The 24,389-nt window shown below is 35.5% G+C and overlaps 3 protein-coding genes across 3 annotated transcripts; 2 read left to right on the forward strand and 1 right to left on the reverse strand.

Annotated features, from left to right (window-relative positions):
- The first annotated feature begins 88 nt into the window (after positions 1 to 88).
- On the forward strand, positions 89 to 3,670 carry LOC131956083 (mediator of RNA polymerase II transcription subunit 29). The gene is made up of 5 exons (XM_059320471.1): positions 89 to 218; positions 2,110 to 2,292; positions 2,973 to 3,031; positions 3,140 to 3,224; positions 3,395 to 3,670. Exons 2-5 carry the CDS (start codon positions 2,122 to 2,124, stop codon positions 3,605 to 3,607), a joined length of 528 nt encoding a protein of 175 aa, XP_059176454.1. The 5' UTR covers positions 89 to 218; positions 2,110 to 2,121; the 3' UTR covers positions 3,608 to 3,670.
- A 101-nt stretch (positions 3,671 to 3,771) lies between these two features.
- Positions 3,772 to 16,236, reverse strand: LOC131956084 (uncharacterized). The gene is made up of 6 exons (XM_059320472.1): positions 16,103 to 16,236; positions 5,767 to 5,891; positions 5,529 to 5,647; positions 4,928 to 4,996; positions 4,324 to 4,495; positions 3,772 to 4,034 (listed from the first exon to the last, which is right to left on the reverse strand). The coding sequence occupies exons 1-6, from the start codon at positions 16,148 to 16,150 to the stop codon at positions 3,782 to 3,784; spliced, it is 786 nt and encodes a 261-aa protein (XP_059176455.1). The 5' UTR covers positions 16,151 to 16,236; the 3' UTR covers positions 3,772 to 3,781.
- Positions 16,237 to 16,480: 244 nt separating this feature from the next.
- LOC131956094 (dr1-associated corepressor) lies at positions 16,481 to 22,849 on the forward strand. Its single transcript, XM_059320497.1, has 8 exons — positions 16,481 to 16,652; positions 19,295 to 19,367; positions 19,686 to 19,779; positions 20,319 to 20,456; positions 20,590 to 20,662; positions 20,797 to 20,914; positions 21,001 to 21,049; positions 21,539 to 22,849. Exons 1-8 carry the CDS (start codon positions 16,593 to 16,595, stop codon positions 21,888 to 21,890), a joined length of 957 nt encoding a protein of 318 aa, XP_059176480.1. The 5' UTR covers positions 16,481 to 16,592; the 3' UTR covers positions 21,891 to 22,849.
- Positions 22,850 to 24,389: the final 1,540 nt, after the last annotated feature.

Consider the following 24,389-nt stretch of genomic DNA (forward strand, 5'->3'; position numbering starts at 1 on the left):
CATGGTAGTATAGTATATGCATTCCATTAGTCAAATATAGTTTTGTTAGGTTTTCGGTAGTTACATTTGATTTTCGTTTGTAATGTTAAATGTTTACTTGGTTCACTTACTAAAAATACGCCTTGACCCACGACTAGACTATTCACTAGAGTCTAGATTTATTTGAAGTTGACAGGGAAAATACGCCTGCTGTTAAGCTCTGTTACCTTTTTTATAAGGTAAAGCGTACTCTGGAGTCTAGATCTAGATCCAACTATTAGAATCTAGATCTCTATATAAATAAAACTAAAGCCGAGAAAGCCGCAGTAAAAAAATGTTGCCTCAGTCAGCCTCATCCAGAATCATACTCATGACATAGATCTAGTCATAGTCGACTTAGCACAGAATGTCACATACTCACCCAATACACTCATTGAGTCATTGACCGATTTTACGTAGGTCTACCTAAATTTCATTATATACTGGGTTATGAAGATGTCAACAGAGAAAACGCGAAACGGTATACAGTGGACATTGTGGAGCCAGCTGGATGACCTGGACTTTGCTGACGACCTGGCCCTCCTTTCTCACACACAACAGCAAATGCAGGATAAAACCAACAGGGTTGCAAATTTTTCTACAAGCCTGGGTCTGAACATCCACAGAGGGAAAAGTAAAGTTCTCAAAGTCAATGCATCAAACAACAACCCTATAACACTGGCAGAAGAAGCCCTAGAAGAAGTGGATAGATTCACCTACCTTGGAAGTATTGTTGATAAGCAGGGTGGGACAGAAGCAGACATAAAAATAAGGACGGGTAAGGCAAGAGCAGTCTTTAACCAACTAAAAAATGTTTGGGGTTTGGGAGATTTAACCCTTAGAATAAAAATCCGGATCTTCAACACACTAGTAAAACCTGTTTTACTCTATGGAGCCGAGACATGGAGAATAACTGCTATAAATAAGAAGAAAATACAATCATTTATAAACGCATGTCTCAGAAAGATCCTGCGAATTCGCTGGCCTAAAACCATCAGAAATGATGTTCTATGGCAACGGACAAATCAACTGCCAGTGGAAGTAGAGATCCTCCAGAGAAAATGGAAATGGATTGGCCACACACTCAGGAAGCCTGTATCCAGCATAACAAGACAGGCCCTCACCTGGAATCCACAAGGCAGGAGGAAGAGAGGCAGACCAAGAAAGACCTGGAGACGTGACCTGGAAGAAGACACCAAGAAGATTGGATACACCTGGGGACAGTTGGAGAGACTAGCCCTGGACAGAGACGTCTGGAAAGCTCTTGTCAGCGGCCTATGTCCCAGTAGGGACGACAGGCAAACATGACATGACCTAAATTTCCCAAAACGATAGAGGATTTTAGTTAGATTACCAACTCAACTTAATAATAATATAATATAGGCCTAAACTAGATCTAATCATTTAATGAATGGCTTTCAGAATGGTGACCAGCTCCATGAGAGGTAAAAAAAAAAGGAAAGTCTCTATTAACTATTTTATTAATTTATTAGATCTAGATTCCTCTAGGCCTAATTCTAATTGACTTGGCCTAATTGAATATTATAAATATTAAATAGTTCTACACTAGTACTGTAGTAGATCTATTCAAGATCCATCTCTTACTTAGTTAATACTTTAGAGTCTCTAAATGAATCTAAATGCAATGATACATGAACATGTGTATAAGTATAGATTTAACACGCAGTAACAATATACACGAAAACATCATAATTCAGTGAAATTTATTATATTAGTATTGAGTATACACTATACAGTATAGTGTCATCATAAAATCATAAATAGACTCAAAGACTTTAAATTAAATATCAACCCAAAAAGTAATCAGAAACTTTTCAATGAAAAGTCTCAAACATATGCAAATAGAAGTTTAGAAGTATCAAATTACTTAAGTAGACTACATCTAGGTCAAACTAGGATTATAGGGTAAAACTCCATTTTATTCTCAGGTTCACATACACTACACCCTTAGTTAAGCATATATTTAAACATTTAATATATACATGTGAGAAAGGATTAAATATAACATCTTTATAGGCCATACTTTAGACTTTTATTGTTAATACTAATAGGCCTATATTAATTTTTCAGGAAAGTATTAAAATGTCTGCACCTGTCCAGGGCATGGGCCAAATGTCAGCAGCTTCTGTAATGCATCATCCTCCTGGGATGATTCCCTCTAATCCTCAAGCTATTCAGCCTCCACCAACAGTTGAAACTGATCCCATAGCCAAATTTAAAACCTTACTCCCAAAGTTAAAGGAAACATTGGTGGTGAGTAGTTAGATATAAAAAAAACAACTAGGGCTTGAGTGATATTTATCTTATTTTTCTGACAACAGTTTTTTATCATTATTTTATTAATCTCACATATCAAAAGTTTTCAGTTTGTCAAGTGGCATTTTACCCGTAAACCAGAGACAGTTTTCTTCTTAGTTTTACTTTTATATAGTTATTAAGTTATTTTTTAAGGTTCATATGCAGGGTGTAGTAATCTGAGATATTTTGACCATATATCTATTAGAAAATACCAATTTAAACAGTACTTGTCATTGAGGGATGGCGTGGCCTAGCGATAGAGAGCTAGATGGCTAACCCGAGAGTCTCGTGTTCGAATCAAGGTTCAAATCAGTGGAACGTCCCTGACTCCACCCAGCTCTGATGGGTACCTAATTTACATTAGGGAAACTTAGGCGGCTGGGCATAGTGCTGACCACACTATCCTTTCATATGACGAGGTCAATGAATCAGATGAACTCTACTTCATTTGCCCCATGTGACTTGGGCACGAACAGGGTTAAGAAGAAGGAGAATCATTTAGAGACAAAAAAATTCTTGTAGTAGTTGATGTGATTTTATATATCTATACTAATTTTTAATGCGACCATTCATCCAGCTAACTTTAGTATTTAGTTATTTTATTAAATGAAAATTATTCCATTGACCATTTATAGAACTTGTTTAAAACTGGAGGTCATCTCTTTTATCAAAATGCCAGTCAAGATGAAACAGGGTAAGGGGTTTTTATCTCTTTGATTTGAAATTTATTTCAGTAATCGATCATTATTTTAAACATAAAGTAAATGCAAATTTTGCATAACTTGTATATGTCATCACACAGTGCACAGCTAGACAATGTCACAGGGCGATTTGAAAAATGTCTGGAAGAATTCTATGCTTTATGTGACCAAGTTGAAATGTATTTGGTAAGTTCAAAACTAGCGGTTTATAAGAAGTCATTTTGTCGCAAGTTTAATTTCTACGCAATTTCTACAAATTAACATTATCTGTTCAAATCAAGTGTTGCAGTGGTGTTTTTAATTAATTACACTTACTTGAAGTTGAAGTGTTTTTTTTTTTGTTTTTTTTTTTGTAGAAATTAGCTCAAGAAGTAATTCAACAAGATAAGGACAGTAGCAGAAACACACCTAATTTGATTCTACCACAGAAGGGTGACATCTCTCAGCCAGAAGGCCAACTCTACTCTCAATACCTCTCCACTGTCAGAGCTCAAATAAGTTGTGCTAAAGATATCAGAGATTTATTGCATGACTGTCTGAAAAATTTTCATGAACATTTGCATCCATAGATGCAATGGATATTCTTATACATATAAATAGTGTAAATAGCTGAATAAAATACATTGTTTCTTTTAAAATTGTTGAGTTATTCTACATAAGTGTGTAAATGTATGGATAAGAATTAGCTAATCTGATTTAAAGATTTACTAAAGATGTAAAATAGAAAACAAAGCCAAAGTTAGCTAATTCTTTAATTTATCACAAGGCTGCTGTTTGATATCATTGGTTTCTTTGGTAATTTTAGTTTTTTTCTTTTTTTTCAAAGGAATTATGATAACATATGGAGCCATTTCAGCATCTGAATATTGTGTAATCATCTTTACAATGTCATGAATGTGTCCATCACTTTCATATAGGAGCTGTACTTTTTCTTCCAAACCATTGATAAATGTATCACATTCCACACATAGGCTGAGTTGAGTTGGAGAAATTACACTGTAGAAAAAATATACTTGAATCACACAGATATTTAATTTTGCTTACAATTCAATAAAGCAGAGGTTAGAAAACTTGACTAGATCTGGTCAATGCAGAGATGAGATCCATAGAACATTTCAACTTGTGTAGCAATCTCTATGATAACAGCTACAATGTAAACATAAAAATCTACTAATGTCATGTTTTTTTTATCTAAATATCTCAAAACTAATGTCCATAACAGGATAAAAGGTTTTATATTAGATTATAATATTAAACTAATATTTACAATGAAAATAATACTTACTGCATATTATCAACTTGCATATGTGTCTCTATTTTTAACCTCACATGGACTCCATTATTCAAAACTGTAAATCCAAGACTCTCCATAAGATGTGTTTGGTTCCCCATGTGAGTTTGATAGGTGACATTTGTTACCTGAGCAATGGCTGCGGCTGGTTCAAAGCTCATTTGTTCTAGCAGAGAAAGTAAAAACATTTGTGTCAAAAAATTATGTTCCTAAATTTTAAACAAATAAGGAGATACAACAATATTAAAGTAGTTAAGGTGTAACTTGAATTTCGGTGGAATACCACTGGGGTATAGGAGGATAATTTTTAACAATATTGTCTGGTCCTCATGATTACTATTTCTTTCAAACCAATAGGGTATTGAAATAAACACAATATTTATTACTGCAGTTTTAGACAACATTATTTTTAACTTATTTAAAATGAGAAATATAAAAGCATACTGCCATTCTTATTTCTACAACAAAACCAGATAGTTTAGGGATGACATTTTGGCTGTGACTGATGAAATGTTTAATTTTCAGAAAATTGCTATACTTCTTTAAAGTGTCTTTTTTCCCCAAAGTAAACCTTTGATATTTAATGGTACTAATGTACCTTTACAAGATAGCTCCTCAAGTTCTTTGTGCCATTTTGTCAAAACAGTGGTATCTTTAAAGCATAAATCTGTGAAAAAAAAAATTGAAAATGAATATTGAAAAACAGACAACATAATAATCTTACAAAACTTTGGCTAAAATATACTAAATTATGTTATGATGAGAAAAAAAAATGGAAAATTGGTAATATTTAAAGGGTAACATTTTAAAAAATACTGAATGCAAATGAGTCTTAAAGTTTTAGTTGGGTTTTATTTTAAGGGTATGCATGTCAATGCACTTTTCATGTTGTTATAAATTCCTTTTATTACCCCACAATCAACTAGATAAGAATGATTAGCATTTATAGCTGTTTACACAATTTTAAATGGTTGACTGCAGAAAAAGTATAATTGCAAAATTTAGCTGATACTCAGTATTGTGGTGGGGGCAGAAATTTGTCTTGAGTGGCGAGTGAAATTCAAATTTTTCAAAACTCATTCTCATGGTAAATTAAACAGTCATAAAGAATGTAACATTAGGTTTTTAAAACAATTTCTTCCATCTGTTGTTAGTGAAACATTTTGTAAAGCTCAAAAGGGCTAACGGTAATGAGTTACCTCCATATAAGTCTGCAGCCTGAAGTTTAAGCCAACTCTCATCATAATCTTTCTGACATTCTTTTAATTGTAGTTCCAAAAGATAAATATCTTTTACAAGCGGCAGTATGTACCTATAACTATAAAACAAAAATTACATGGTAAGACACTAATATATTACACAAATTATATATCTGACCTCACTAATCTTAAGGTACCTTGACAGATAGATTATTATATCAAACAGTTGAATACTTACTGTGACAACATGGATGCAGAACTACTGGTAACTGTTGTCTCTGGGAAAACTGTCTTTAAGAGAGAATTTCTCTCTTGTATCAGCTTTGATAAAGTCTCATCTTTTTGACATAATACTTCCTCAAGCTGGTAAAAAATATGAAATTAGCTGTTAGATCAATGATTAAGAATTGTTAGATCAGTGATTAAATTTGATTAGTACTAGTTTTTAAAAAATTAGACCAACAAATCTTTAGTAAGGCAATTTTAATACAGTATGATTGCTAAACCTCTCCTGAACAGAACAGACACTTCCTCTAACTCTAAGGCTTATCTTAACGTTTTAAGTCAGTGTATGTGATGGCATGGCCTGGAGGTAGAGAGCTAGACTGCTAACCTGAAAGCCTTGAGTTTGAATCCGGGTTCAAGTCAGTAGAACATCCTTGAGTCCACTCAGCTCTAATGGGTGCCTAACTCATATCAGGGAAAGTAAAAGCAGCTGGGCATAGTGCTGACCACACTACCCTTCACATGCCGAGGTCACAAAACCAGGTGAACTCTACTTCAACTCAAACAAGAGTAAACCAAGTTTTTATAGAGGTCACATGCCTAGGAGATCTACTTGTCAAGTAGTTCTTTTTACTTTCTCGTATATACGAAGTATAAAGTCTTGTAATCGTGCAAAAAAAAAATCGACGTTTTACACCTCACTGATACGGAAAAACATAATTTTGCAATCTTGTCTGTATGTCTGTGTGTCTGTCTGTGTGTGTGTGTGTGTGTCTGTCTGTGTGTAAACACGATAACTTGAGTACCGTTACAGCTAGGTTGATGAAATTTCATATATAAGTATTTTATCAAAATCGTAGATCCGTATCAACTTTTGAGCTATTTCCGATAACCGGAAGTGGTACTTTTTCTAATTTGAATTTTTCAAAAGCCTATACTATAACTTGAGTACTATTTCAGATAGATAAATGAAATTTCACATGTAAGTAAAAGATCTAATTCTCTACCTTCTGTCAAATTTTGAGTAATTTCCGTTGACCGGAAGTACTAATTTACACTATATCCGCTTTCTCAAAAAACGCATGTAAATTTATAAAGTACTAATAATATTGCGCACTATTATGCACATTTTGTTTTGGCGTTTGCTTGGTGCGCAATTCTTTTTCTATGAGATTCTATTCTATTTTTAAAAGTTTAAGTAATTATTAATTAAAAATCATGTCTATATTCCAAGTTATATAAGAATATTCGAGAAAGTTTGGGGAGATCATTCCCGGTTGATTTACATAAGTGATTAGGCCCCTAATGATAATTAATAATTGATAGGCCAATTGCGGCATTGGAATTTTTTCTGGTCAAAAAGATTAAAGAAATTAACTTTAATTATTAATTAACCTTTTATATTTTATTGTTTTAAAAAGTGGATTATTCAACTATTGATACTTGATATTCATTGATAAGATAATGATAGAATCTACTTTTTAGATCTAGTTACAGTACAGTTACTAGTAGTAGATCTAGTAACTTAGGCCTAATTCGGTAATCTATCATTTTGGGTACGTAAAATCGCCCGCGGCTATTAATGTACGAAAACGTTACCTCATTACCAAGGCTGTAATAGAAGTATATTGTGATATGTTTGTGTCAAATATTATAGATAAATGAATAATAAACCTATATCAATGGCTAAATATATCAATAGGCCAGGGCTATTCCCAGCCGGTTGGGAATAGCTGTATTAGGGCTATTCCCAGCCGACTGTGAATAGCCCCAATACGGCTATTCACAGTCGGCTGGGAATATAGCAACATTACTGTGTGAGACGGCCCAAGTGGGTTCATTTTATATCGTATATTGTATATACATAGAATCTATTTGTAATTGTATTTTAGTTGGAAAAGGACAGCAAAGTAGCTGTTTGCAAGTATTCCCAAAAGTGTCAGGCATGGTTTCATTTTTTAACTTAGCAGAGACTTAACAAACTGCAACTTAAAAAGTAGTTATAGCGTTCATAAACGTTATTATTTTCACTTAAAATGTAGTGACAACACTTATGGCAAAAAAATGGACAGCAAAGTAGCTGTTAGCAAGTATTCCCAAAAGTTTATGGCCAGTGGTGTGTCAGGCATAGTTTCTTTTTTGTAACTTAAACTGCAACTTAAAAAGTGCAGTTATAGCGTTCATAAACGTTATTATTTTCACTTAAAATGTAGCAACACTGATGGCAAATTATGATAGAAAATTAATTTTATTACTGCACAAAATACAAAAGTTCAAAAGGCATAAAAAATAGTGCACAAAATAATTTACTTACAAAATTTACAAACAAAATTAATTGAAGTGCATGGCAAACAAGCCTCATGGAACCACCTATCACACACAGAACAACTCACCCAATTCATATATGTACCATCCACACACTTGTCTTTAGTAACTTCTTCCATACCACATTCATTACACAATTCAATTTCACCACCATCCACCTCCTGACTACACATTCTCACAGACACATTTTCACATTTTCTCTTTTTACAGCTTAATGACAATGATAGGCCCAACCTTTTTCTTCTAGAGTAAAGTGGCGTCTGCGGACAGACGTAGCAAAAAAATCGGAACTCACGATTTCCATTGAGCGCCATTCAGTAACCGTTTCACATAGAAACAAACCGAAAGTACCGTGTTACTCCGCATTCTTTCTAGTTTAATCACGTATGAGTCATTTTGTATTCATACGCATAGCATTGGATGTATTAACATTTTTAGTGGTGAGACTCCGTGCGGACACGAAGCGCACTTTTTAAAATATTTTATTTTCTGTGCGGACACGTGCTCCTTATGCGGACGAAGCAAATTTTGTTCGTTTAGTTTCTATTTTAATAATTGAAATAAATATGTTACACATGTAAATAGTGTTGTTGATAGTTTAATAAATTAATATACTGAAAAAAAAAAATACGAAGAGACATATACAAGTTTTAATCAAATTTATTAACATCAAGATTAGATTTGTTCTGAATCGAGATGTAGAAATAGAATATCAATTTACAGTAATTAAACTAAAGAAAAGTAGAGAATATAAAATGAATTTATATTATATACACAAATTACACATTATATACATCAAAGTACACCATAACATGCATTTATATTGCATTATATATACACAAAAAATTGCCTAAAAATTAAAAAACATATAATGCATCTTTAAATCAGTATGGTGATGAGTGATTGGGGCAACACATGTCGCACACAAAGTGAAAATTCTGCAGCTGTTCTGCAGTTAAATCCTTTGCTGTTTGTGTGCAACACGTGTGCCACCAGGAATCACAGAGATCGCACTGCACCTAAAGATTGCGTCTGAAACCAATTGATGTCATGAGACACCCAGAACAACATTCTGTTGGGCCATCACCCACATCTAGCATGACATCATTAATACACACGTTATCATCACTATCAAGCTCCATTGGCGTATCATTTAGCTTCATTCTTTTAGCCCTTCTTTGCTTCTCCCCCCCATTCTTCTTCTTTGCCTCTTCTTCTTTCTTCTGCATTCGTTCTTTTTTTTCCCTTTCTTTAATCAACTTTTGATATTCTTTACTCTCTTCTCTTTCTTTTTCCTCCGCGCGTATCATCTTTGTACACACTTTTTGTCGTTCTATCTGTTCTTTTTCCTTTATTTTTTTTTTCAAGGCATCCCTAAATTGAAGGCCACTCACCAGATGAGGCATCGTTGGCATAATTTTTTTTTCCCTTTGCCCTTTCCTTTCTTACTAAATGAAGGGATCTTGAGAATGTCATCGACTGACATAGCCACCTTTGTTTGGGGGTGCTCTGGTGTTATTTCCCCTGTTCTTATCAGTGATTTTGACAGATTGATAAATTTGTTAAAGTCCTCCTCTTCTTGGGGATAGGCAAAAGGCGATTTTTGTGTCCCCGCAAGACGTGTGAAAAACGCCACCAGTTGTCTTTTTGAGAGGTCATCTTTCAAAAAGAAGACGAATTCCTTCAAAATTTTCAACTGCTCCGCGCTGAACTCAGCATCTTCTTGATTTGAGCTGTTGTCCAGAATTTGAGTAGATGGTCCTGGGTAGTTGTCGGTAGTGTCCAGAATTTGAGTAGATGGTCCTGGGTAGTTGTCGGTAGTGTCCAGAATTTGAGTAGATGGTCCTGGGTAGTTGTCGGTAGTGTCCAGAATTTGAGTAGATGGTCCTGGGTAGTTGTCGGTAGTGTCCAGAATTTGAGTAGATGGTCCTGGGTAGTAGTTGTCGGTAGTGTCCAGAATTTGAGTAGATGGTCCTGGGTAGTTGTCGGTAGTGTCCAGAATTTGAGTAGATGGTCCTGGGTAGTAGTTGTCGGTAGTGTCCAGAATTTGAGTAGATGGTCCTGGGTAGTTGTCGGTAGTGTCCAGAATTTGAGTAGATGGTCCTGGGTAGTAGTTGTCGGTAGTGTCCAGAATTTGAGTAGATGGTCCTGGGTAGTTGTCGGTAGTGTCCAGAATTTGAGTAGATGGTCCTGGGTAGTAGTTGTCGGTAGTGTCCAGAATTTGAGTAGATGGTCCTGGGTAGTTGTCGGTAGTGTCCAGAATTTGAGTAGATGGTCCTGGGTAGTTGTCGGTAGTGTCCAGAATTTGAGTAGATGGTCCTGGGTAGCAGTCTGTAATGTCCAGAATGTGAGTTGATGGTCCTGTGTCAAAATCAAGGGGGGGGGGGGCAAAACTATTATTTGTTGGTCGCATTGGTTGTCAGGGCTAGTTAGGGGCGGTTCAGGTGTGGGTAAATTTTGATGGGTTGTTGCAGCAGTAGCATCACCTGCTGGCGTGGCAACGTACACCATACTAGGTGTCAACTTGCCGGAATTCAGCACCTTGTCTGGGTTAAATGGGTATATACCGGCAGCCTTGAAACTCTTGGCAGCAATATCAGGCAATGCTGCTTTTGCCCAAACAGGTTTCAGTACCTTGGCGAACGACTCAAGGTTAACTCCGTCCCCTGTTTCTGCCACATGGGCACGTATAGCGTCAGCCCATGCAGGCTTGATCACGCCAAAGAAAGCCTGATCTAATGGCTGCATTAGGTGACTGGCATGAGCTAATAGGCAGTAAAGAACTATGCCGTTTTCTGCGCATAGTTCTGATGTCTCCACAAGTGATGTGTGGCTGGTGTGGCCATCCACCAGAAGGACTGGTTTTTTGAGGTGGTCTACACTTGGGATAAAACAATCCCTAATCCAAGAGTGAAAAATTGCAGTGTTAATCCACCCGTTGTCGGATAGCTGTAGGTTCGCCTCAGGGAAAGCATCTAACAAATTTCTGTTTGGGATGCGTTTATATAGATAAATCAGCATGGGCTGGGTGTACTGCCCAGCAGCACTAGCACACACCAAAACTGTAACCTGGTGTTTGGTGTTTGACGTGACATTATAGACGTGTTTTGAGCCTTTGCACGCTACAACTTTCCTGCTTTTTACGTCAAAACCGAAACCGGTTTCATCGGCATTAAATACCCTCTCAGGGGATTCCAAAATTGTCGGGTCAATGCCATCGACACAGGCTTTGAAGGTGGCGAACCATTTTGCCACAGCTGCTGGGGTTACAGTTGCTCGCTCTTTGCCGAGGGGCATCAGGGTTCTCGCAGACAGAAACGGGTGGCGCTTCAAAAAATTATAAAGCCACTTGTTTGATGGCAATTCTGTTTTGCTTTTGCAAGCAGCGTTTCTCGTTGCCATGATGGCTTTTGCTGTTTCTTTAACATCTTCATGGGTCTTTCCAAACCCGCGCTGGGCCGACTCCATCAACCACTTGGCCAACCGGTTCTCCTCTTCTGGTGTTAGAAGAGTACGTTCAGTGACCACGACTGGCCGTCTCCCCTTCATTTTATCATGTAGTGTGGAGCTAGGGATTCCAAATTTGGAAGCTGCCTCCCTTACAGAGAATTGTTTAGATTGGATGGCTGCTATAGCAGTTTTAACAATTTCAGGGTCATGTGAGACCCGACTGATTTTTTTTTTCATTTTTTGATTAGTAGACATGTTTGTGGAGATTGATGATCTAAAAAAAATTAAAAAAACTATTAACATTTAAAAAAAAAACCTTTAGATTTAGACTTAGATTTAAATATAGATATTTTTATTTAAAGTGTAAGTAGGCCCTAATATAGGCGGATTTTTTTTTTTTGGTGTCCGCAAAAGGTTAACCCTTCAAAAAGTATATCCCTTATGCGGACACCCCAATTTTTCCTTTAAGATAGCTTAAACAACCTTAACTATGATATTTATAGTGTTCTATATATATATATATATAAGCTATTTATAATTAACCCAGTTAAATAAGCTATGATTGGCTCGTTTTATTCCACTAATCCGGGGCCTAGTGCTCTTCATCCGGGGGATGTTAACTAAAGAAAACATCTTACCTCGAGACTTTCAAAAATTCCAATTCGTCTTTCACTAGGAGGGAAAAAAAAGGACTTGACCCGGATGTGTTTAAAAATGGACATGCGTAGTGTCGTTTGCGGCAATTCCGTATAAAACATTAATACCATTTTTATATTAAGCGAAAAGCAGCAAAGTGTCGGCACGGGGGAAACTGTCCACAGACGCCACTTTACTCTAGTAAAATTTTGCTTGTTGTTGGGCCTAACTTTACATTTAACTTTAGACAAAATAACATTACTAAACGAAGCATCAACATTTGCAACATCAACAACATTTGCAACATCAACAACATCAGCAACAACATTTGCAACATCAACAACATCAGAAACAACATTTGCAACATCAGCAACAACATTTGCAACATCAACAACATCAGCAACAACATTTGCAACATCAACAACATCAGCAACAACATTTGCAACATCAACAACATCAACATTTGCAACATCAACAACATCTGCAACAACAACATTTGTAACATCAGCAACCTCACAAACAGCATTAACATCAGACAAAATATCAATAATGGCAAAATTTTTACCAGATCTAACATTAGCAATGAAAGTTTGTAATAAATTAAAATGTGTTATAAACTGACGCTCACCCATATTTTGTAAAAGGCTGTTCAACTCACTAGTTGCTGACTTAACAACATTGTAACTGCCTTCTGCAGTTTTAACATTATGTTTAGTTTTAATAATACAATTAACAATCTCTGAAGCAGGACGCTCAGAAGAAGTACATACAGGCTTACATTTAAAATGACATAAAGGGGGTACAAAAACTAAGTCAAAAGATAAAAAAGTTCTCAATGCCAGAATGTGCCGACATGGCAACAAAAAGCGAGAGAAAAAAACACAGTCACATGAAATAGGGGAAACAGTATAGGAAAAACAATCATTCAACTTATCATTCCAAACAGTAAAACTTTCATCACCATTCGCAACAATGTTATAATTGATGGATTTAAACAGACATATCTGCTGGCCAACCAATTCTGCCCCAAAAGGTGTGAGTATGTTTTTGTATAGAGAATGTAAATGTGCATCTGGAAGTGTTGAGTAGTGTCTACTGATGTTATGAATGTGCTGCTGTGCAAGTTTTGTTTTAAAGAGATCAGCATCATGTGACAAAAGTTTAGACAGACAGGTTGAAAGGGAAATGTGACTATCAAGGTGTTGTTGAATCCTGGAATGGTATGATTCTACGTGGTTTGTTGTTGTTATGTGCAGTGTTGCTAGTTCTGTGTTTCTGCATGCCGCCCACATTTCAGATATGGACCACCAGTTGGTCTCAAAGTAGGCTTGGACATCGGGGCATGCAGAAATGATGTCTGTCTCTAATGAATTAAAAATGTGTTCACTGAGTGTATGTGTTGGTTGCTTGAAAAGGGCAAGAATTTTGGTGGCAGCATCCTTAGAAACATTGGAAAATAAATATTTTTTGACAGCCGACATAGTGTGGAAAGTGCACATACGAATAAATGAATTTGGAAAATTTTTACGGATGGCACCAATTTCACTAAAATCCTTATCTACATAAAAAATCTCAGTACTCTCACACACATCATGCAAAACACTCAAACATTCAGACAAAATCTCCACATTCTCACTCCTCACAAAAGCATGCAAAACAGGCACACCATTACCATTTGCATCAATACAAATCACATTCAACAACGGATACAAATATTCATTCACCTTATACGTACAATCAACAATCAAAATAGTACTATTAGCTTTCAATAAATCAATCATCTCAACAGTCATAAAAGATACAAACATGAACTCATTGTTGTCCTTAATGCCATACTTAACAACTCCTCCCGCTGCCCTTATCTCATTCAAAATCCTTTCAACTGATTCCACATCACTGCCGTTCTCCTTAAACTTTTTTCTGTAGTTTGCAACATCTTTTGGCAGAACACAGCGGTTTTGCTTAGCTCCAATGATCTGTCTCAGCTCAGCAGCCGGAATTTTTGTCTGGACCATAGTGTCCACAGTATCATCTGACTGTATCCTCCTGTTCTCCGGATACACAAGGGCAGTCTGGTACAGACGAGAAAGTTAAAATAATTTACTGTATATGTTAAAGTATGCATAGGTCTATATATTCTTGACCCAAAAAGCATATAGACCTACTACTTATCAATTAAAGATGAATTGCTAATGATAAGCACAAATCTTACCAGATGATCTGTGGGATGGTTGCCATGGTCCAATATAGTCTATGTTATGACAAGCTCGTAGCGATCTGCTCTGTATTTTATAACTGCACGGATCATGGCACCACAGTCATTTTTCCATGACCTATAAAAAAAATTATTCACTTCATTAAAGAGTAACCAGACATACCAAAAAAACATAACATGGTGCTAAACTGAACAAATATTAGAACAAAAGTAGAAAGATACAAATTTACACATAACATTGCTAAAGTAAACAATATCAGAACTATACCTCTGATTGGGACGTGCACCATTGCTGGCTGGCTTTTTTGTTGCCTTCCCTTGCTTGCAGACCAGCTTGATCCACTCATATTTAATCGTCTCTAGAGCTGGATGCCCTGTGGTAAGCTGCAAAAAAGAAAGAAATTGTTAGTGGAGAATGAAGGATAAATTGAAAAGTTGGTGTAATTAAAAATAATAGAATTTTAAATATCAACCACATAGAATTTTTTTAAACCACGTTAATGCTATTTGGCGATCACTAGTGTCATGGACAGGTGTGTCATGCATGGCAGTGATTGCCAATAAATATTAAATGAAATAATTTTTATTTAGCTTATAAAAACTTCAAAATTAGTCCCTTATGGATTAAATTAAATATGGATCATGGATGTCTATCATTCAGTGGTCAGAAAATTAAGTATAATTTAGATTTAGTAAGAAAATTTACGTTACTTCAGGTTTAAAATACACAATACTAGATCTAGACCTACTAAACTAGAGAGACTAAAGTCTTATTACGATATAGCTAATCTAGACTACTAAAGATCTGGATCTACGTATATTTATAGACTAGATCTAGAATCTAGATCTATTAATACTATTACTAGATTCTAGATCTATTACTATAACTATACTATTAGAGACATACGTACCTTTTTTGAGCTACCAGTAACAAAAAGTACATGGTTTTCCACCTCGTGCTTCTTAACGTGAGCCTGGAATTGATCAAAAGTATCAAATGCAAGGCCATCCATGTTGAAAAACAGATCGAGATCGAGAGTAGATTTATTTGAAACACGAGCGAAACAATGTAAGATAGGCAAGTGATCGAATTTGAAATGCAGCTCCATGTTTATAGGGAGAAAACCGGATTGAACCAGAATTCTGTTCTCGACTGTGACCGGATATCCGGTCACGACTGTGAATAGCCGTATTAGGGCTATTCCCAGTCAGCTGTGAATAGCCCTAATACGGCTATTCCCAACCGGCTGGGAATATCAATATAGGCCAGAAATTAACTTTAAACAGCAGTGTCTGCAAGCAAGATTTGCTATATAAACAGTAGCCATTTGTAAAATAGAGTGACTTCCGCCTAAATCTCGCGCTATAAGTCTATAAAAATAAAACTTTAACAAGATGGCTGCTATAGTAAATGAGCATGGTTGCATCTGTTGGAAACATCGCTGGTGTTCATTGATTACTCAAAAGTTTTAATTCAACTGTTTAAAAACAGGTAGATAAATGAAACAAGGAAACATTTTTGTATTTTTCAAAACATAAATCCTCCTCAAAATGTGAAATAATTATTAAAATGTAAGGAGTCACCTGTTTTTCACATTACTAGTCGCGGGCGATTTTACGTACCTAAAACGATAGATTACCACTACTAATTCTAATGCTAGACTACTTTAGAATAAGTTCAATAATATTAAATAAATAAGTCTCATTCTCACTGTTCACTCACTTTATTGACATTTTCTCTCAGGCCAATACATTTCTCGGGCAGAGACATTATTAAATTGAATGCGATTAGGCCTAGATCTAGATCTAGCTAGATCTATCACACAGTTCGTTTCAGATCTTTAAAAATAATAGTGATTTCCCTTGGTACAGGTCTGTACAAATTAATGCTGGTAAAGCATAATTTTAGAAAAAGAAAAAAAAACACGATTTCTTTTATGATTTTATAGATCTATAATTTTTTATTTTAAAGATAATTACTTTTTTAAAGTACGTAGTAATTTTACCATGATAAATACTTTAAAATACATTTTTGAAATTCAAAACTTATTTTCGTAAAGAAACTAGATCTAGTCCATGTTTATAATCGTTTACGCTTCCGTATCTGTTAAAACTGCTTTTCCTACCAGATTCTTGATCCAGATTTATTCTAACCTAACGTAACAGGTCTCCTGCTGTTTTTATTTGTTTTTAGAATTAGCAACACAGGAAAAATGCCGAAATCTCCATCAAGGACATCAAAGAAAAAGAAATATAATGCTCGTTTTCCACCGGTATATATTTTCATGTACTTGTCTTATGAACTCTTATGTCTTCTTCACTTCTTCACCCTTCTTGTCTTAAACAATTGTTAATTGCCACTGGATCTAAATCAACATTATCTAAAAACTAAAATCTAAATCTAACAAGTTGAGGTTACGTAAGACTTTAGGTAGGGTGTTGCCTGAGATTTCAAACTTCATTATTGTTCAAGATGACTTAAACAATAAAAAAAACTGCATTTGTTTACCTTTAATTTGATATAAATTTTATTTAGGGGGCCTATCAAATTTAATCGGTAAGCTAGAAAATGATTTCGGATTTGTTTTTAAATGGCTGCGATGATATGACCAATTTTCAGTGATATGGTGGGTTAGTTTTTTAAGGAGTTTTGTTGTGACGAGATTGACCGTTCACCGCCGTTTGGCAGAAATGTGTTGTCTGCTAGATTTCTCCCCATCCAAGTACAGGGCGGGTAAAATGGGCAGGCTTAGTTAGCTGTTGTCTCAATCAAGTTATTTTTCTAGGTTTTGTTTTTACCCTGCATAATTTTAAAATATTAATGACATTAGCTTTAATAGAAAGCAAGTTATAATTTTTCTATAGTGACTATAGTTTAGAATATATTTTCAGTATGGTTAGAACAATATTAAATAAAGCAATTCACATTTTGCTTACTTTAATTATGTTATGCTCGATATTCTCAGCGATTAGATAAAAACAAGTACAATGGCAAGTTTGCATCAATTACTAATCTTCCATTGTTAAAACTAGAATAATACGCAAAAATAACAATTTTAAGTATATATTTCTGAAATGACCATGAAACATTGTTAAAAAAACGGAATTACAGTGTCAACGTTTTCCGCATCCATCATTACCGTGACGACGGTAAAAATATGTAGGTCATGCGACAGTCTAACTTTAGGCCAGTTTAGGCTACTAAAAATAATATTAATAATTAGGCCTAGGCCTAAATTTTGAAATTTTTAAAAAGGGCCTACCAATGAAAACTACATTTTCTTTAGCTCTAACTAACTAGACACTCAATATTTTTTTATTTGGTTAAGTAGCCTACATAAATAAATAGCCTAGTTAATGTAGATTTTCTCACTAAATCTAAAATTTACTCAATTTTCAATTTAAACATGACCACTGAATGATAGACACCCATATTTAATCCATTAGGCACTAATTTTTTTAAGTTTTTAGTTCGTTTTAAACTAAATTACTTAATTTAATATTTATTGTCACTCACTGCCATGCACGACACACCTCTCCATGACAACACATGTTATATCACTCTTACGTTGGAGGCAAATGCAAACCACAAATCCGGTTTGACTTTTTAATTGGCTATGCGCCAGAATTCCTCACTAGTGATCACCAAATAGCGGTCACGTAATTTTTAAAAAATAAATAAATTTGGTTGTCATTCAAATGTAATGTTTTATAAAAAAAAATGGTATGCAATATTTGATTTTTTTTTTTCATAGACTGATAACCCTAATAGTTCTACAGTCTCCGATTCATTTTTGTAAAGATCCTATGTTGTAAATTGTGTAACTTGTAACTATACTAAAGTAAATTAAAAATGAAATTTATGACAGTAAAACCATCCACCACCATTTTGGGCAAATTCTCCCCCCACCTCTTGTCAGCTGCATACCACGGTGCTTGACCTCTGACCCAGCCGTTAGACTGCAGTCGGGGTGGAGTTGAGATAGTAACCAATCTTCAAGACCAAAAGGCTTATGGGACAAGTCCGTCGCTGAGGGAATTAAAGGGCCAGTAATTAACACAATCTCTCTCTTCCTTTTGGCAAGTTTTGGCTGGCTTGTGCAGATTCTACTCTACATTTACATACTCTCAGTAGAGAAGTGGCTCAGACCCTCCCATGGGTGAAATTATATTATTTTACTGATAGTTTTCATTATTACGGTACAATCACTATATTTGCTGGTACAATTACTATATTTGCCGTTGACATAAATATCTATCCTAGGCACCATAAATAGGTTAATAGTTAAATTGGAGAGACCAGTATTTTAGATAGGCCTAAGTACAAAAAAAGTAAAATACATGATTTCAGATGGCATTATTCTCTTAAACAATGGATGCTCTGATTTCTTTGTTTTTTGTTTAGTCTGTTATATGGGATTAATTAGCACTCTTACTAAATCTTGTTATTTTGATTATACAAGACTAGAGGTATTAATGCTAGTACCATCTCTGTTTAAAATGGTTGAACCTTTTTGTTGCTAAGAAAATCTGTCCTTTCTTGTGCGGAAAGTTAAAGCTTTACAGTTAGTATGAATTTAAGAACTCCTTATTTTCATGGTTGTTCCTAATAAAAAATGTGTAAAGTGTACAGTTTTAAAGTAAGTTTATTTGCTTTGAAAAATCAACAAGTGGTACTTGGTAAGAAATCTTTTTTTAATTTAGTCACACTGACCCATTATAATTATATAAAACAATAGACAATAAACAACAACAAAAAATCTGGATTAACACCTTTTTGGCTGTTTGTTGTTTACATTTTCTGTTGATTTCAATTTGTAAAATTCTACTACATTATTGTACAACAAGCCTTGTAAAAAATTATTTAAATTTAGGTTGCTTCTATTGAATTAATTTTTGTACTTTATTTCTGTAGGCCAGAATAAAGAAAATTATGCAAACAGATGAGGATGTTGGAAAAGTTGCTGCAGCAGTTCCTGTTATTATCTGTATCCTTTAAAAAGAGGGCTTTAGCTTTGTCTTGTTTTTAATATTTGCCCAATAGATTTTCATCACCAACAATTTAGGAATATTTTTCTCTTTAATACCATTATACTTGATAGCAATAGGCATCATCCACTCTCCACTCCTTTCCCCCCTCCTCCCCCCTCCCCCTTGAGATCATTAAAGGATGGTCCATTAGATTTTTACAACCAGTAGTTTATTTATAGTTAAGTTAGATTTATGTTTATTAAATAGATTCAGACATGATGGGTAGATACTTTTCTTGTTTTATGAAAATTTTATTTTCCTTGACTAGTATACAGCACGAGCATTGGAAATGTTTATTGAATCTCTTATTTTAGAAACATCTAAAACAACAATAGCAAAAAATGCAAAGACCCTTTCTACTTCCCACATGTAAGAATCATCAAATCTTTTGTTGTGAACCTTTTAGAGTGGAATCTCTTTTTAAAAATTTTATCATTACATTCAATGTTGATCAATGTTTTTACGGGATTTTAAAATTTATGTTAATTTTTAAATTTTACTTTCAATAATTTTGTCTGTATAACATTACTATGACCAAATGAAATAGCCCTCCCTATTCATGTTATTCAGTGTTTGAAACTGGGTGGATTCTGTATTAAAGATGTGTGCTTTGCATCTTGGAAGAAACCTTGTCTTAAAATGATTATCTAAAGGGACATAACTGAATTCATGCTAAGGCAATATGCTTTGATATGTTACTAGTTATATTAAAATGATAGATACTCCTTTGTTTAGCTTGGTTTTTTTTTTTAAAGCTTGTTTTAGAACTGATTGCAGTAAACAAACAATACAATAAAATTTATTAGGATATTTTTTAACATTTTGTAATAATATCACTATCCAGTGTATTAGAAATTTGCTTTTAGAAAGGTGGCAGTACATAAGAAAAGATTCTTTTTTTTTTCCAGAAAACATACAATACATTCAAATAAGCAGTTTGATTTTCTTCGAGACGTTGTTGCCAATGTATCAGATTACCAAGCAGAAGACAATTGCGAAACTGCTGCCAGTGATGGAGATATGAGCATAAAGAAAGGACGAGGCCGGTCTGTATTTGATCTCTCTATTTGCTTAGTGTTTAGTCCTACAATAGATCTGTGTTGAAGGTACAATGTACACATAACACTTTGAAGCACTTAATGGTAGACCAAGTCAAGTAACTTTCATACTTGTCTGCAGGCCCAGAAAAACAAAAGACTCCTGTAAAAGCAAACAAACAGGGGAATCATCAAAAACAACGTCTGATACGGAGGTCAGTAATTACAGAGCTTGTCACAGTGTTGATTTGCTTAAAAATTCTGCCACAACCTTAGTGCACATCTGTAATGTTATTACATCCTCACAATATAGTAAACCAGCATTTTAATTCTCATGCATGTTTTACAGGAAGATGAGGAGGAAGATGATGAAGATACAGAGACAGATGAAGAAAGTGCTTCTGCCCAGGCAGCATTTGGACACTCAAATGATAGGTTAAAATCTGAAATGCCAGCTACCTCTTCAGGTAATAATTTCTGGCAAGTTTTTAGGCAGATTTCATCAATAAGTTTACATTACCAAATGTTAACATTATTTTCTTTTCATTTTTAGGCTCTGATCAGTTGGTGAACAATTCTGTCTTGCACAATTTAAATTCTGGGTGAGATTTTTTTTTCTGGTGTTTTTCTTAAACTTTGAACAGGCACATTATTCTATGTCAGTTTTACTGGAAGGGGCCATGATTTAGGGGGTTTGTATGGGTAGTGGTGTATCTCAGAGGTCAAGGGCTTTTGTGGGTAGTTTTATTTCTCAGAGGTCAAAGGCTAAAGGGCTTGTGCTGAAAGGTTGTGTTGTATAGCAGTAAACAGAGATGAGACATTTTTTTATAAATACATTAAAGTATTTGTTTTGTGGTGCTTTGAAAAACTGTAAGTTATAAAAACAACCCTATTAGTTTAGTCGATCAAACAAAAATCCAATAAAAAGATGCTTTCAACTTTGTACTCCTTAAGAATAGACATTTAGATCTACAATTTCCTGATTTAAATCTAGATAATATATTAATGTCTAATCTGAAGAACTGTTTATCTTTTAGCTATTTGAAATAGTGTTACTTGTTGACAATGCTAGCTGTGCTGTGTTGTTTCAGCTACCCCCACCCTTTGATCAGCCCAGCATTAGCCAGTTTACACAAGCAACAGCAGCAGCTGCTACCACACCAGCAGTTCAAACAGCAGCTCTACCCTCCCCCTGTGCCAGCCTTCCCCTACCCTTCATACGTTCCACCTGCTACTCTGGGAGCCAGCAACTACCCGCTTGTGCCCCCCTTCCCAAACACATATCCGCCCCTGGTGCCTTCATCAGTCCCCCACCCTGGCCACCAGCACCCTGGCCACCTGGAGCAGCCCCAAGACAGCGTGCAGCAGCAGCCCATCAACCTTTCCTACCAGTCGCGTGCCATGGCAACAACAGCGGGAGACACAGACGACTACGACACGTGAGAGAGCTGTCTGGCTGCTTCACTGGATGGCTGCGTGCTGTCACACATTCTGTTCAAACTTTGGCTTGAAATAATGTTGCTTTATTTTACTTCATGTGTCTAAGACAGGTTCTATGAGTCTAGTAAGAAATCTAAGATAGCTTCTGTCAGTCAATAAGAAGAAATCTAAGATAGCTTCTCTCAGTCAATAAGAAGAAATCTAAGATAGCGTCTCTCAGTCTTTAAGAAGAAATGTAAGCGTTTTTTTTTTCTCTGTTCATTGAGTCTGTATCAATGTACTTGACTGTAACTTGTCTAATTTTGTCAGCTCCAAACTTGATGTTTGACTCTAGTAAAGCTGTACATTTTATAAGCTCTTGTTGTTAGCACTACTGGCTGCTTGAGTGCTGGCAAGAAAAGAACCTGGTCGTGAATGAAATGAGTAACTTATTTAAGTCCCCATGTTACTGGGACTTGTTTGCTAATACTGGTGTCTGATAGTCATAAAAATATTCAGTTTTAAAATAAAGCTTAGTTGTAATGAAGTGGGGGGGGGGGGGGGTTAACTTCTTTTGTCAAATTTAGCATCCTCAGTTGTTTTAGTTAATGAATTTTTTAAATAATATGAAATTGAACATTGTGTAATTAAACATTGTGTAATTGGAACATAGTGTAATAGGAACATTGTGAAATTGGAGCATTGTGTAATATGAACACTGTAATTGAACAGTGTGTAATTGAACATTGTGAAGTTGGAATATTGTGTAATTGGAATATTGTGTAATTGGACATTGTTTATTTTCTGCCCTTGTAAAGATGTCTAGAGGTGTGTTTTAACCTAACTGCTGCTAATTTTATTGTCAGTCAAACTGCTAGTGTCCATGTGATAACTTGTTGTCCTCTGGTCAACCTTGCCCATCTGATGACCCCTCCCATTGTTGATTCAATGTCAGCTAATGCTGTCACACTATGACAGAAACTGGTGCATGAGTAGCCTCACTAAACAACCTTGACCTAGCGATGTTTACATTTGAGCTCTACATCAGCTGAGCTCTCACAACAAACATGGCTCTCCATCTTCCTCTGGCTGATGCTACAAGTTTGAGTGTCACACTATCCTCAAAATCAATGCAAGCCCTCTATTTGTTTGACTTGGTACAATAGTTTATTTTACCAGGCCAGGACTTGACAATCCTGAGCTTTTAATCAGCTGTGGCTGACTGTTGTAGGTCTAACAATTTTTAGGCTGGGACAATCTGTGTCCTTTTTTTCTATCTCATGTGGGCCAATTTTACATGTCCTTAAAGAGGTGAGACTGCTGACCACCTAGTGGATATAAGACATGTCAGTGACAGATGTCCCTTGTGTCAGTGACAGACGTCCCTTGTGTCAGTGACAGATGTCCCTTGTGTCAGTGACAGACATGCCATGTGTCAATGACAGACATCCCATGTCAGTGACAGACATCCCGTGTGTCAATGACAGACGTCCTGTGAGTCTGTGACAGACTTCCCTTGTGTCAATGACAGATGTCCCTTGTGTCAGTGACAGGCATGCTATGTGTCAGTGACAGACATGCCATGTGTCAGTGTCATACATTTGTTTCCACCATTTGACTGGACCCATCCCGAGGCCCTGTATTATGTTACTCCAGTACTATACTATCATTATTGATGAGTCTGCTGTTTTCTTTTGTTCAGTATTTGACCAGGTTAGGTACAAATCTATTCAAAAAATAAAACTACTTTTAAGAAACTCTAAATATAATGTGTGACTTGATGTTATTGATTGGTGGTGACCTAATTGTGTTTGTTGTAGTGTTGATTGGTGGTGACCTAATTGTGTTTGTTGTAGTGTTGATTGGTGGTGACCTAATTGTGTTTGTTGTAGTGTGTGTGTGTTGGTGGTGACCTAATTGTGTTTGCTGTAGTGTGTTGGTTGTTGTTGACCTAATTGTGTTTGTTATAGTGTGTTGGTTGTTGTTGGCCTAATTGTGTTTGTTATAGTGTGTTGGTTGTTGTTGACCTAATTGTGTTTGTTATAGTGTGTTGGTTGTTGTTGACCTAATTGTGTTTGTTATAGTGTGTTGGTTGTTGTTGACCTAATTGTGTTTGTTATGGTGTGTTGGTTGTTGTTGACCTAATTGTGTTTGTTATAGTGTGTTGGTTGTTGTTGACCTAATTGTGTTTGTTATAGTGTGTTGGTTGTTGTTGACCTAATTGTGTTTGTTATAGTGTGTTGGTTGTTGTTGACCTAATTGTGTTTGTTATAGTGTGTTGGTTGTTGTTGGCCTAATTGTGTTTGTTGTAGTGTTGGTTGGTGGTGACCTAATTGTGTTTGTTATAGTGTGTTGGTTGTTGTTGGCCTAATTGTGTTTGTTATAGTGTGTTGGTTGTTGTTGACCTAATTGTGTTTGTTATAGTGTGTTGGTTGTTGTTGACCTAATTGTGTTTGTTATAGTGTGTTGGTTGTTGTTGACCTAATTGTGTTTGTTATAGTGTGTTGGTTGTTGTTGACCTAA

The sequence above is a fragment of the Physella acuta genome, unplaced genomic scaffold (genome assembly GCF_028476545.2).
Source record: "Physella acuta isolate Inbredline_101_S28 unplaced genomic scaffold, ASM2847654v3 ptg001126l, whole genome shotgun sequence".
NCBI classification, from domain to species: Eukaryota; Metazoa; Mollusca; class Gastropoda; family Physidae; genus Physella; species Physella acuta.

Coding starts and splice junctions, on each gene's coding strand:
- LOC131956083 (XM_059320471.1), top strand. CDS start 2,122: ATGTCTGCACCTGTCCAGGGCATGGGCCAAATGTCAGCAGCTTCTGTA. Junction 2,293..2,972: donor AGTTAAAGGAAACATTGGTG/GTGAGTAGTTAG, acceptor GACCATTTATAG/AACTTGTTTAAAACTGGAGG. Junction 3,225..3,394: donor ACCAAGTTGAAATGTATTTG/GTAAGTTCAAAA, acceptor TTTTTTTTGTAG/AAATTAGCTCAAGAAGTAAT.
- LOC131956084 (XM_059320472.1), bottom strand. CDS start 16,150: ATGTCTCTGCCCGAGAAATGTATTGGCCTGAGAGAAAATGTCAATAAA. Junction 5,648..5,766: donor TCTGCATCCATGTTGTCACA/GTAAGTATTCAA, acceptor TTTGTTTTATAG/TTATAGGTACATACTGCCGC. Junction 4,496..4,927: donor TGAGGAGCTATCTTGTAAAG/GTACATTAGTAC, acceptor TTTCTCTGCTAG/AACAAATGAGCTTTGAACCA.
- LOC131956094 (XM_059320497.1), top strand. CDS start 16,593: ATGCCGAAATCTCCATCAAGGACATCAAAGAAAAAGAAATATAATGCT. Junction 16,653..19,294: donor ATAATGCTCGTTTTCCACCG/GTATATATTTTC, acceptor TTATTTCTGTAG/GCCAGAATAAAGAAAATTAT. Junction 20,915..21,000: donor AATGCCAGCTACCTCTTCAG/GTAATAATTTCT, acceptor TTTCATTTTTAG/GCTCTGATCAGTTGGTGAAC.